This window comes from Nansenia antarctica, assembly GCF_963989245.1.
Source record: "Nansenia antarctica genome assembly, chromosome: 18".
NCBI lineage: Eukaryota > Metazoa > Chordata > Actinopteri > Argentiniformes > Microstomatidae > Nansenia > Nansenia antarctica.
In genome coordinates, this window is record NC_137691.1 from 10039379 (window position 1) to 10052785 (window position 13407).

The window sequence follows — 13407 nt, forward strand, 5'->3', positions numbered from 1 at the left end:
TGTTTTATTCTTTTGAAACTGTAAAATAAGAATGTATCTTGCTTTAAAATGTGATGAAATGTGTCATGTTTAACTTTGCTTCTTTTCACTTAGATATGAATTGTAAAAGGCATTTTGACTAGGGGTGCCCAAAATGTTGCACCCCACTGTATACTGCATTTTGTAAAATAAATGTGGTGTTTTGGCAAAATGTGCCAACTGTTTAGAAAAGTTGAATACCGTTTCAAGAATTGTGCTCGAGCAAATCGAGAAAACCGAAAGTCTAAGCAATAATGTGGGGCAATTGCTGTGTTACCAAGCATCAGGAGCTGGCCAGTTGAGTGCATTCATTCAATTACGTTGTTTAATTACAGGTTGAAACTTTCACTACCATTCAGTTCAAGTCAAGTCAAGTCAAGTGCTTTTTTATCCTTCAACATTAGCCTGGTACGGCCTGTGCCTGTTGTATGAGTGGCTATCAATGATATTTCCTGTCTCTCCATTCAGTAGTTCGGCCTCTTATGAAACCTTTAGATATGCCACAAAGTCAAGAAAATGATATGATTGGCCGATATGATTGGCCAGATGTATCGAACCAGTTTGTAATTTCATTCACGTAATATCTTAGGGGTTAACAAACAGTTTGAAAATCATATTCAAGGGTTTCTGACCGTATGAGATATGGTGAATGACTACATCCTTGTATATGCATTGTTTTTCCTCAACAATGGAGAAATAAAAAAAGAAATGAATCCTCCAAGCTGAGGAAAACATAGGTGAACCTGATCAGTGATCTCGACACATCGACCTCCACCTCCGTACAGTATATGTTCATCACGGTCCAACCCTGGCTGACCTGGCTGACAGGGTGGCTCTTCCTCAGCTAGGTTGAACCAGAGCCATCTAGGTTGAACCAGGTCCTGTTGTCTCTAGGTGAGGGTCCCCTTCAATGTCCTCTTCCTTTGGTCAGGGTCACTCACAGAGGCTGGACGAAAGACGAAGGGAACAGCCCTTTCTTGTTTGTTTGGCCCTCGACGTATCCATGCTGAAATTGAAAGGATAAAGACACCAAACACTGCTGGGTTATGTTCACTTTGGGAATGTGCATAAATGTGGGTGTCGGGGTGTGATGCGTGACCACATGGGTATCTGTCTGTCTGTCTGTCTGTCTGTCTGTCTGGGTGTTGGGGTGCTTGTTGTCTGGTACACATCTGGATGGATTTTCATGGGTTTACCCTCACATGCACACACACACGCGCACGCACACGCACACGCACGCACACACACACACACACACACTCTGTCTGTCTCCGTGTCTGTCCTGTGTGGTGTGGGTCTGTGATTATCTGACTTAACAGCTGTGTCTTGTTCCTCAGGTGCTGATTGCACCTGGTGCTCCAAGTATAAAAGACCAGAGAACACTCCATTCCTCCTTCTCCATTCCTCGCTTCTTACCTGTCTGAATTGCTGGGTCTCAGGAGAATAAGGCCATAAGCGCTTTCCACCCGACATGATGTATGTACCTATTTACTACTAAGATTGCCAAATGCAAATTGCCAAGTATGTTCAGAGGTCAGCTAAATATTGCGAAATATATATAAAACATGTGTTTACCTTTGAACAGCTGTTGTGACTTGTTGTGAAACAAACAAACAGACAGACCTGCCTGCTTAGACCGCAGTCAAAATGACACATATCCGATTCATATCTGATTGAGGCCAGCATGAGATTGAGGCCTGCATCGGATCTGAGAATATCTGATTCAATGTGCTTTTTTACTGCTTACACCTAGTAAGTAAGTAAGTAAAGCTTTATTTATATAGCGCCTTTCGTACATGAAATGCAACTCAAAGCACTTTACAATAGTAAAGTAACCTACATGTTACATATCCGATCTGTGCCACATGTGAGCAAACAAAACCTTCTCCACCTGCAAGTTCAGATTGGGTGAATTCTTTTTTTAAAAGGTTATTTATTGGAGTGTGTTAGTCCCACAGTGCATTTTTGCAGTTTTTTTATTGGATAGAGATAGTAAATAAAGCCAGGATAGTAAGGAAGAGAGGGTATGTCAGCAGTATGTGTGCTGTAGGCCATGGTGCTAGACCACCGGACCATGTGCCTTGTTTCGCAAACTGACAGTATCCCCTGGCTCTGGCTAACTGAATCAGGAGAGGATACTGTGGATTATTACTCAGTTATCCAACAGACACAGGGGACAGATGGATGGTATGATAGCAGGGAGAAATTGATGTTGCAATTCATCTAATTTCCATTAGATCACTTATGAAGACAACAAACAACAGGCTTTTGCCTGAGAGGCAGTGTCTGTGAACTCAGTGTTTTCCAAAGCATAACGGTTGAGAACGACCACTTGCTGTGGAATATGCAGCATGTTGGGTAGTTTAATAACCGACATGACTTAAATTAGTATTCCCGTAAGAGAGACAAGTCAAGATCTGCTCCAATGACCCACATACGGCTGGGGAGCTGAGGGATACATACCCACCAATCAGCATCTTCTTCGCCGAGCACCACCAACACCTGGCCCTCGTTGAAGGTGAGCTCATCGTGTTGATCGGCCACACAGTCGTAGACCGCCTGGACACGCCTCACTTTGGCCTTTGGCTACACGACATGACACAACAGAGAAGGAGAGACCACAGACCACAGCACCACTGAGTGAAACGCATCACAGCAATTAAGAAATACAAAGATTGCACCATCCCCGACAGTAAGGAACACCCAAGACAATTAAACCATGACATGTGGGTAAATCAAGTATATGGGGTAAACCTTATTCATCACAACAAATGTGTGTAAACAACATTTACAAACTTGACATCATGCCGATCAGTAACTGGTGAGATAACTAAACCAATACTATACAGACAAGCAGACTTCCATCCAGAGAAAACAGAACGGCCGACAGGTTTTTCGGACATGAGAGTGAAGTGAAGTGAAACTTTATTTATATAGCGCCTTTCGTACACGGATGCAACTCAAGGCGCTTTACAATGATTGAAAAACAAGATTACAGAATAGAACAATGATTGAAAACAAGATTACAGAGATGGGGGGGGACGGACGAACGAGACAACAGGAAGCCTTTGAGGAAGCCAACATGCCTTTGAGAGTAGCTAAGAAACATGCCTGAGACAGGATTACGTGGTGTAATTCTGTGGTGAATGTCTGCTTAAGTAGCCAATTATGTCTGTTCTCTACAAGGAGCCTTAATGTCCCTTTCCACTAGGTGGAGCTGTTGCTGACCGACCTAAACAACACAGATTTGTCAAACTGAGACAGACAAACTTATGGACCATGGACATAAAAACAACTAAGACTGAATAGTCTAAAATGGTTTCTGTCTATCTCCTTTCCTTCACCTGTAGTGATCTGTGAATAGGATATGTTAGAATCAACGTTCATCTATCTGGCCCTTTCACATCAGTTAGCGTGAGGGAAGGAGGCAAGTGAAATGGCGCACTCAACTCATACTAAAAACATTTTTAGGGCAAAATATATACATATTTAGGAACGTATAAAGAAAAAGAAAACCAGCAATCTCTTTTTATATTTTTATAAAATAAATAAATAGTAATGGCCTCTCAATAGTCTTAATGCATTCAAACTTCTTCTTCAGCAACAAGGCGAATGCCGAAACACGTTTGTTTGTTTCACGAACTGCTGCGATGCATTAAGACTATTGAGATGCAACAGGCCAAACTAGGGTGAGCGGTCTCTTCTTTTAGGAAATGTGTCCTTGTCTCACCGGCGCTCTGCGGGGCAAGGGGTGGGGTCGTGCTGTGCTTTGGTGATGTGAGTAGGGGCCTCCATTGGACTCGCGGGGTGTGGTGGGTAAGGGGAGGGGAGGGTCTCTGCTGCCACTTCTGGGCGGAGCTATCTGATAGACAAAATGGGAGGAGTCGCTCTCTCCACCTGCTGGGAAACCTGGGAGGGAGAAAGGGAAGGAGTAAAGACACACTCAAATTCTGTGTATTGGAATGAGTCCTACAAAGCAGAAGGAGAGGTCTTCTAGTCAAAGCCTGATGAAGCTGCTGCAACATGTAGGTCATTAATACATCACTTAAGTTTATTATTCAATTATAAACCATTTGCAAACAGTTATAACTCATGAGTTTAGATATTCACTCGGTGCTTGCCAAATAGGGATCTTGCAATCTGGAGGCTTTATATATTATAATGCTTTATAAATACACCTAGAAATGCTTTCTAATCCTAATGTGAAAACTAATCCTGATGTGAAATCCTGAAACATTATTTGCAATTGTTGCACAGTGGTTACAATTGGTCAAGTTATTTCCTGAATTTTGGGGATGATTCAGCTGGCACCAAAGCGATTTAACAGATTTTAAATACAGTACAATGTGAACATCTCCCAACGTACAGTACAGCGGTCACTATGTTCTTTTTTAAATCCCATATAATCAATAAGTGGAGGGTCTCAGTTTCAACCATATCTGATGAGGGTAGTCATGGTGATAGCAGAGTAACTACACCCTCAATTGAACAAATCCGGTGTAAAAAATGACAAAACACAATTTCCCAACTTACAACCACTGTGCAACAATTGCAAATAATGTTGCATGATTTCAGGGTTAGTTTTCGAAGCATGTTTAAGTGCATTTATGAAACATTAATAACTGGCTGCTGATCGCAAGCTCCCTATTTGGCAAGCAAAAATCTAAACTGTCGAAAAGAATCTACACAAATTAGTTCGAATATATTATTGAATAATAAACTGGTTATACGTGATATTAACCAATTCTAAACCATTTATAAACCCTTTACAAATGTGACCTTAATGTAAAGTGTTGCCCTTTTCCCCCCTTGAACACACATTAGTGCAATAGACATATCGCTCGTCTTGTGGATATTGATGCCCATTTTTGGATCCTCATGCTTGCAATTGTGTAATTAGAATCATTCCAAGCAAACGTGCTTGCCAAAACTGCAAGTGAAAAAGGGCCAGAGCAACGTAAGATTGATAAAGTAGAAAATCATGTAGAGAGTCTACCTCTCTCTGGAATCTCAGATAGGGAGTTGAGGGCAGCCACAGTGTGTTTTGGGGACCCTGAGCTGAAATAGACCGGACATGACAAATTACACTCAGAAAACAACTAATTCGTCCTTCTCCAGTAGAGGTCAGTCTCGTCATGGTGTGCCAATAGAAAGAGTTGTCATACAGTACTCACACATACTTCTGAAAGGACGACTCTGTACCACCGTAGCCTCTTGAATTTGACGGCACCCAATGATCTAAACAGAGGATAAACAGACAGTCTGTGTACAGTCCACCCTTTTGTCACCAGAGGTCCATGTCCCAGATAGGGAAATAAGTATTCAACACATCGTCAACACAAACAACATATTTCCATTACAGCTATTCACATGAAATTTAGACCAAACATCGCTATTAACACTCTAATCCAGCACTTTATTGAACATAGCTTTTTTAAATGGATTGTTACAATTTATTTAGCTGTGTAGTTTTATTGAGTTAATACCCATGTCTTGTCTACATTTCATGTGAATAGCTGCAATGAAAACATGTTGAATTTTTTAAAAATGTATTTGATGTGTTGAATACTTATTTCCCCCACTGTTGGGATCCATGCCCTTCACCCCTGAGCCTGTCGTCGTAGGAAGTTGCTTCTATACTCTGGTCTAAGTTCAGTTTTGTGTATGACTAAGTAAGAATTGTGAGAGGGTAAGATGATCCCTGAACTGCATGTACAGGATGTGACCTACCTGCGTGGGCGCTGTGGGGAACTTGAGGGGTTGGTTCAGAGTAGGTGCGCTTGTGTCTGATGACCAGAGGGGGCGGGGGGGTCCTCCTCTTACTGCTACTGCTGCTGCTACTACTGGGGGGGATGATGTCACCCCAGCTCTCAGGGGGGCTGACCGGGGGAGGAGGGGGAGGGACGGTGGGGGCTGGAATACACAAGTTATATGAATAGAACACTAAACACAAAAGTGTACATGGCTACTAGTGATAGTTTCTGTGACTGTCGCTAAATATTTTCAACGATTTCCTATCCAGAGTCGTGCCACAGTTGCCACAGTCCGGACACAGAATAAAGGTCCAGTATGTAGTTTTGAGCTCTAAATAAAACATGTGAAAACAAGGAGTTGGGCTCACCTTTGACCCTGGGGGGGAGAGGTGGAGCAGGGGATGAAGGGGGAGGTGGCGGGGTGCTCTCCAGGCTGCGCATGTGCGAGCCTGAAGCGGCGTACGCCTCTCGCTTATGTTCTCGAGCCATGGCCAGCCGTCGGCCTACGCTGAAGATCCCCCCCCCACCTCCTCCTCCTCCTCCCCCGCCTCGGTCCAGGGTGGAGGAGCTGGCGGAGGTATGGTAGAGGCTGAATGGCCGAGAGGAGGAATGGTCCTTCTTCACTGGGCCCATCTGAACAAACAGACTTTGAGTTCCCTAAAGATTTCGTAGCACTACGGTCATCTCAAGTCCATCCTATGAAAGACGGTATCAATGATACAAAGCTTTTGGGGAAACTCCAAATCAAGGCTCTACACTCAATATTGAATACACACTACTACGCTCTCTTGAAACGACAGTGGTGTTGCACAGTGACTACTGGGTTTTAGTTTCTGTGGCTGACTGTGACAAGGGAGACAATGCAAGTAAGCTAATGCATCACTGGCTCAGATGGCATAGCATGTTGCTAGCATTGCTATGGTTGTGGGTTTGATTCCTGCTGGGCCCACATACAGTATACTGTAAAAAAAAATATGCACTGACTAAATCACTTTGGATAGAAGTGTCTGCTAAATGGTGTCTATTATTATTATTATTTTAGATGTACATGTAGAATTATGTTGCATGTAGAATCTGCAGATGCTGTCATATTACATATGTTGAATCCTTCAGTAACTTGAATGTAAAATGTAGTTTGCCACTGACCTTCATGTCAAGGTCGTCATCGCTCTCGTACAGGTCATCCCGGGACAGCCGCCACTCATACTCCACGTGTACATGCATGTTGAACTGGTCACTCTGAGACTGGTTGATCTGGTGGTCAACAAGGATTGACTAGATTAAGTTCATTCAAATGTATTCACCATAAAAAGGTACCATATACCTGTTTCTGTTCTGGTTCTGTTACCTGCCCAGCGACTGTCGATTAAAATATCTATATCTACTGTATATAAAACTATATCTGATAAAGCACATCAGATTTCAGCTTCTGAGACTTATGTTTTTGCTGTATATTGTCCCTGTCAAATAAACATAATAAATACATCAAATAAAACATTTCATAGTGTGAACAGTTCAATCTTATTAGATTAAGAAAGAGTGTACTGGCTTGGTTTATGACTAGGGGCCCAGTCATCCCACTTAGTGAGAATGAGTGTTGTGTGGTCAGTCGAGACTCACCAACTCTTCACAGTGTGTGTGCTTTAACCTGCGGGAGATGAGCAGCCCCGTCTCCCCTTGCTCAGTCTCTGAAGAAGAACACAGAGAGAACAACTGGTTACCAGCAGGCACAGAGAATGGTAATCACAACAACCACTCTACACCTGCAGAGCCACTGGAATAAGCAACCCAGTCAAATAGTGAGATGTAATACTGCCAGTATAATACTAGAGTACTGTGCATTTGTTAAGAGTCTTCTTTTTTTTGTCTTGGACTAGGCTCCATGTAGGTCACTTGCAGAGTAGAGTACACCCAAGGCTGAAACATTACCTATGTAAAGGGTCTAATGTATAAAGGGACTGAATTGAATTAGGCCCTTAACTCCCAGTGGAGCATAGGCCATTGACGACTCTTCTCCATCCAGCACGGCTTTGGGCTATCTTCTCTCCCCAGCTGGTACCATGTCTTTTCAGCTCTGCCTCCGTGTCCCGCGTCCTCCAGCTGTTTCTGGGCCTTCCCCTCTTCCGCTTCCCCCGGGGGTTCCAAGTCAGGGCCTGGCGTGTGGTGGTGTCTGCTGGCTTACGTAGGGTGTAAAGGCCAATCCATCCCCACTTCCTTCTCCGGATCTGGCTCTCTACTGGCTCCTGGCTCCCTCTCTGCCACAGCTCCTTGTTGCTGATTTTGTCCGGCCACCTGATTCTGAAGATGCGCCTCAGACAGCTGTTAATGAATGTCTGGATCTTCTGTATCGTCTTTTTTTGTCATTCTCCACGTCTCCGCACCGTAGAGAAGGACACTTTTGATGTTGGAGTTGAAGATGCGCACCTTCGTTGGTGTTGCTATTTCCCTTGAGGCCCAGATGTTTATAAAGGGACTAAAGCTCATAAAAGATGGTATATGAATAAAGATGATTATCAGTATGACTCACTGAGGTGTGTGTTGGCCTTGGCCCTCAGCAGCAGTTTAAGACACTCAGTCTTGTTGTGCAGACAACAATAGTGCAACGCACTGTTTCCCCGGGTAGTCTGGGCGTCCAGATTGTTGCTGTAAGCAAATCCAAAACACAGTTATTAATACAATACACCAGTAAATCAGGGTACCGTTCAATGGTCTCACCTGGTTAATGTCCCATTATGGGTCTCCCATATGGAGATACTGTAGATTACTGCTGTAGATTATTGTAATATAGAAAAACAAGTTCCTGAAGAAGCTTTGTGGGCTACCAATTTACCCCCAAAACACCAATCACCAAACAACAGCACATCCGTCTCTACTCACCAGTTGTGAACCAGGAAGTCTACCATGTGCAGTGAGGTTCTATCAGCCAATAGGACGGCGAGGTGTAGAGCAGTCTCCCCTTTCTCCTACAGACAGGTAAACAGGTGAGGAGTAGGGCCTTGGGTTAAGGGTGCTGGTCAGGGTTAAGGATAGTGACTCGGGACTAGAGGTATGGAGTAGAGGTCAACACTAGGGGTAGGGACTTGGGGTCAGTAGTAGGGTTGGGGTCAGGGGACTAGGGTTAGGGTACCTGTACGTAGCTGGGTAGTGGCTTGCTGAGATCCAGTCTCTCGGTGTACAGCTGCAGCAGGCTGAAAATGTCTCGGCTCTCTACTGCCTCCTGCAGGTCCCTCCTCAGAGTGGCAGGAGAGCTGCTTCTGTGCTGGGAGAACTGGCCCTCCATGTACTTACACAGGATAAAGTCCTTACGCACCGCCCTGGACACAGAGGCAGAACACACACACACACACACACACACACACACACACACACACACACACACACACGCCATCAATCCACACATACAGAAATACTGTATGTACAAACAGTGTACATTGTACATTGGTTTCAAGAGTTTTGACTCTACGTCATCGTTTTCAACACACGCTCCTGTATCGCCGAGTCGTGTAGCCGTTAGGTGCAAACGATATCAGATCAGCGCCATTTCAGCCACATCCGGCACCGTGTAGCCACACTCACAGAAAGGGCGTTCAGACAAACAGCTGTAAGTGGTTGGCAGTAGCGAGAGGAGTAATCCCTGCCCTGCTTATGACTCACATGTCACTGTCAGCCGTGGGTTTCAGTGAGGGACTGAGGAGGTTGGCCTCCACAATCTCGTTGAAGCCCGAGTTACCCACATTCTTTGCCAGCTGGTGAAGAAAAGATGAAAAATCCATGAGTAGATGTGGTGTACAAACTAGATAGAAGCATAGTGTGCAGTGTCCAGGATACTGAGACTAGAGTGGTTATGATATTGGCTGAACTTGTCCAGTACATAGATCTATGTCAAAATGTATGTAAAAATCATGATACAACACTGGTTATAAACCAAAAGGCTATCTCAAACTACCTCATCATGATGAACTGAGAAGTGTTGCAGTGATACGATTACTCTTCCAAATCCTAGTGAAGGCTAGTGAATTTAGATTCACAATTCTATTCTAGGGTCTTTTGTTCAGCTGGAGCTTCATGTTAGAGATGAAGACTCAAATGACAGAAAGGGTCACCCCAAGGCTATACAGTACCTAGACAACAGTTTGTCACCCTCTAGCTCAGAGGTGACCATCTTGTTCAGTGCAAAGGGTTATGGGTAGACTGACCACAGGGTTAGGGTTAAGTTAGACTTGAAGGGTTAGGGTTCAGTTAGACTAGAGGGGGGTCAGTGTTGGACTCACTAGTAGCTCAGAGGTGCCTAGCTTGTCCAGTAAGAGAGACTGGATGCGTGAGTAGTGGACGCCCATCTCTCTGTGGATTCCAGAGCACTCGATACAGGTGAGGATCCCTAGGTTGGTGGAGATCCAGGTGGGGTCTAAAGACATTCAGACAGACAAAGTATTTTTTTGTGGTCGCACTCTCACTACGCCCACTGAGCAAACGCAAGTCCTCAGAGTTTAGGCACGGTTACTCATCAGCTGGAGCGTGGTTCTAATCCAAAACCATCTTTATTACACATGTCTAGTACTGAAAACATAAAAAAATAGGAACATAGAACAAAAAATGGCCTGTTAGGCAAGTCCCTATCCCTGTTCTATAGGCCTGCGGGTCTGACCTGGCCCTCCACAGTCACAGCAGACGTTGTTGCCGGGTGTGCGGAGGATGTCCTCGATAATGGCTCTGGTCAGGTCCTCCACGCTGTTCTCCTCACTCGGCCTGTGCTCGTCCAGCGCCACGTTGAGAGCCTCCTGCTTACTGTTGGTCAACACCGAGATCCACCTGACATGTAAACACAGGGAGCAAGTTCAGAGGTCTGGTTTATGCTATGCTAGGTCACATTGCTACTATCCCCGTGGGCATTCTGTGTTTGTTTCACAGTTGTGTGAAATAGGGATGGACGGTTTTTCGGTTAAACCGAAAACCGGGGTTTATAAAAATAGAAACGTTTTTTTATCAAAACCGTCTGAAACCGGATTTTTTTTTTTTTTTTTTTTTGAAGAATAAAATAGAATAAGAATACAACTGGAACATGTCACATGTTTGTCGTGTGTGAAAATAACAATGATACAGTCTGAATCTGCCGCGCAATGAGTGAGAGGTTTGGTCAGTTGTGAAGAATAACTGAGGATTAATATCTAATTGGGATTATATTTAAGGGTAACGAATCACTCTATGGGAAAGATAGTTGCCTTCAGTTATTGGTAGATAGGAAAGGTTTTTTACAATTACTCGCTTACATTTAATAAGATCATTTTCGCTGCTCTCTGTAAAGCGCATTGGGTCACTTTTGTGAGAAATGCGCTATAGAAATAAAATGTGATTTGATTTGATATCAATCAATCAATCAAACTTTATTTATGTTCTATAGCACAAATCATGCATTGAATGTAACTCCAAGTGCAGTATTTACTAAACCACAATATAATAAAACAAGAGCTATACGGATCAAGAGTGTTTGTGCACAGCGCCACTGTGTGTGAAGGCGCTACTGAAAGTGATGACAGAACGCATGTCTCAGAAGATACGCGGTCACTTAGTGACGCAAAGGTAGTTCTGTATTTATCTCTATCTGTATTAGTACATTTATTTTGAAAGCTCTATTTTGACAGCTCTACCATGGGCACTTTTATTTTGATGGGGCATTCTTTGTTGATTGACTTACGACAGTTCAGGACGAGTCAGTCTCGCGGCATGTGGTTTTTATGAAAAGCTTTAAGTATGTTCACTGCATAATTCTAAGTCTAATATTTCAGTGATTATTGAGCAGTATTCAAATATTTAAATACATTGAGCAGCAGCTGAAACTTTGTCTAAGAACCAAGATATTGAGAAAGCAGTTCATTCAATGAAGACGCTGTTCCAAGAGATGATCTTCCGTGCAGGCGTGCACCCTGGATCAGCGGAGCTGGTGTGTTAAGTGTTCATGTGTTTTCATGTATGGTGTAGCTTACAAAAGTCTGCCTTTACACTTATATTTGTGAAACTAAGTAGCCTAAATGTGTTGCGACTGTGCTTACGGTGTTTTAATGGTGTTCGACATGAGTGTATTGTAGCAGTAGGGCTCAATTAGTTGAAATTGGCGCTCCCTTTTTTTTTTTTTTTTTTTTTTTTTACTGTATTTTTCGGTTAACCGGAAAACCGCGGTTTTACTCTCTGACGGTTTTTCGGTTTCAATAATTGGAAACCGTCCATCCCTAGTGTGAAACACAGTCAAAAGTCTAATATATAGTGCTTAATATATATCTCTTTTAGCTCTATACTCCACCAGTTTGGATTAGAAATCAAACAAAATTCAATGTTTGTTTTTTTCTTCAGATAGGGTTCACCGTTTAGACAGTTTTTAAACATACTCTCCTTATTTCAGGTCAAGTATTGTGTATTATCCCCCCCAAAAAATTAAAAGTTAAGGGGTCTGAATTATTTTCTGAAGGCACTGTTAAATGTCATAGCATACGTACCCTAACCCATTGAATTGAATGGGGAAGTGTGTCCAAACTTTTGACTGGTACTGTAGGCTAGAGTATGTTTCAAAGACCGCCCTCAACTAGCTGGATCTGTGTGTCTGTGCGTGTGTTGTGTGTCTGTGTGTGTGTGTGTGTGTGTGTGTGTGTGTGTGTGTGTGTGTGTGTGTCTATGAGTGTGTGTGTGTGTGTGTGTGTGTGTGTGTGTGTGTGTGTGTGTGCTCAGGCAGTTTTACCAAACAGCTAGTTTCCTATGTGATCCACTACACACATCTCCAGCTCACTGTCACATGAAATGCCTGAGGAGATGTCGGCCTGCGCTCGGCTACGTCAACACACACACACCGCTCCAGGGAGGTATGTTTAGCTACTGTAGGTAAACACACTTCTTTATTTGAACAGGATGTATTCATATAGGGCTTGATCAATGCTGTTTTAAAGGAGCGTGAGAGCAGAGCACCATTTTGTCCTAAATAATCAGTATCAATAATCAGTCATATACATTATTAATTTTTAATTAATTAATTTTAATTAATTAAATGCATTTGCCTCAAAACACGATTTCACATGATTTTCCAGTGACATTGGTTGTAGTTGATTCACCCAGACATCTTTTAGATGCAATGATCCCTTACTTAAACATTCAGTAGCCATATTTTGTTTTGAGAGCATTGCCATAGGGCCCCATTCATTCTGAAAACATGGCTTAAGTGCCAATTCAACTCATATTATTGCAATGGTAAATTCATCTGAAAAGAAAAGTACACAATTGTCAAGCCATAATCCACTTGTGCATTAGGTGTCAAGCTGTAATATTAGGAATAGACAAGGGCTACTCACGTGACACACTCTGGCTCATCATCGGCAAGAAAGTGATATGTGCGATTATCTGAAACAAAACAGAGGAGCAATCTGTGATTGGTACATCCATTTGGGACTTTTATATTAATGATATATAGCCACTGATTCGTGAAGAATATAAAAAATATATTATAATAATAATAATATTTGTAAAAATATATAATAAATTATAAATCAATTGTCTTACCATATTTATAGGCCAAATATAAGCTTGTTTTACGGTATTGTTTGTAAACAACAAAACCAACTCCACACACTACAGAAATGTACATATCCCCCTGAGA

The 13407-nt window shown here is 42.8% G+C and overlaps 1 protein-coding gene across 1 annotated transcript in view; it reads right to left on the bottom strand.

Moving 5' to 3' along the window:
* Positions 1–890: 890 nt before the first annotated feature.
* unm_sa1614 (un-named sa1614) overlaps positions 891–13407 on the bottom strand; it is a gene marked incomplete at its 5' end in the record, with an annotated part of 30552 nt that continues 18035 nt past the window's right edge. The window contains 16 exons of the mRNA XM_080547882.1: positions 891–1024; positions 2482–2604; positions 3749–3927; positions 5015–5076; positions 5193–5256; positions 5749–5931; positions 6140–6404; positions 6918–7025; positions 7392–7459; positions 8299–8414; positions 8649–8734; positions 8899–9085; positions 9426–9517; positions 10043–10176; positions 10417–10580; positions 13103–13151. Coding sequence (XP_080404008.1) covers positions 956–1024; positions 2482–2604; positions 3749–3927; positions 5015–5076; positions 5193–5256; positions 5749–5931; positions 6140–6404; positions 6918–7025; positions 7392–7459; positions 8299–8414; positions 8649–8734; positions 8899–9085; positions 9426–9517; positions 10043–10176; positions 10417–10580; positions 13103–13151 — 1949 coding nt within the window. The 3' untranslated portion in view covers positions 891–955. The remainder of the gene's footprint in view (positions 1025–2481; positions 2605–3748; positions 3928–5014; positions 5077–5192; positions 5257–5748; positions 5932–6139; positions 6405–6917; positions 7026–7391; positions 7460–8298; positions 8415–8648; positions 8735–8898; positions 9086–9425; positions 9518–10042; positions 10177–10416; positions 10581–13102; positions 13152–13407) is intronic.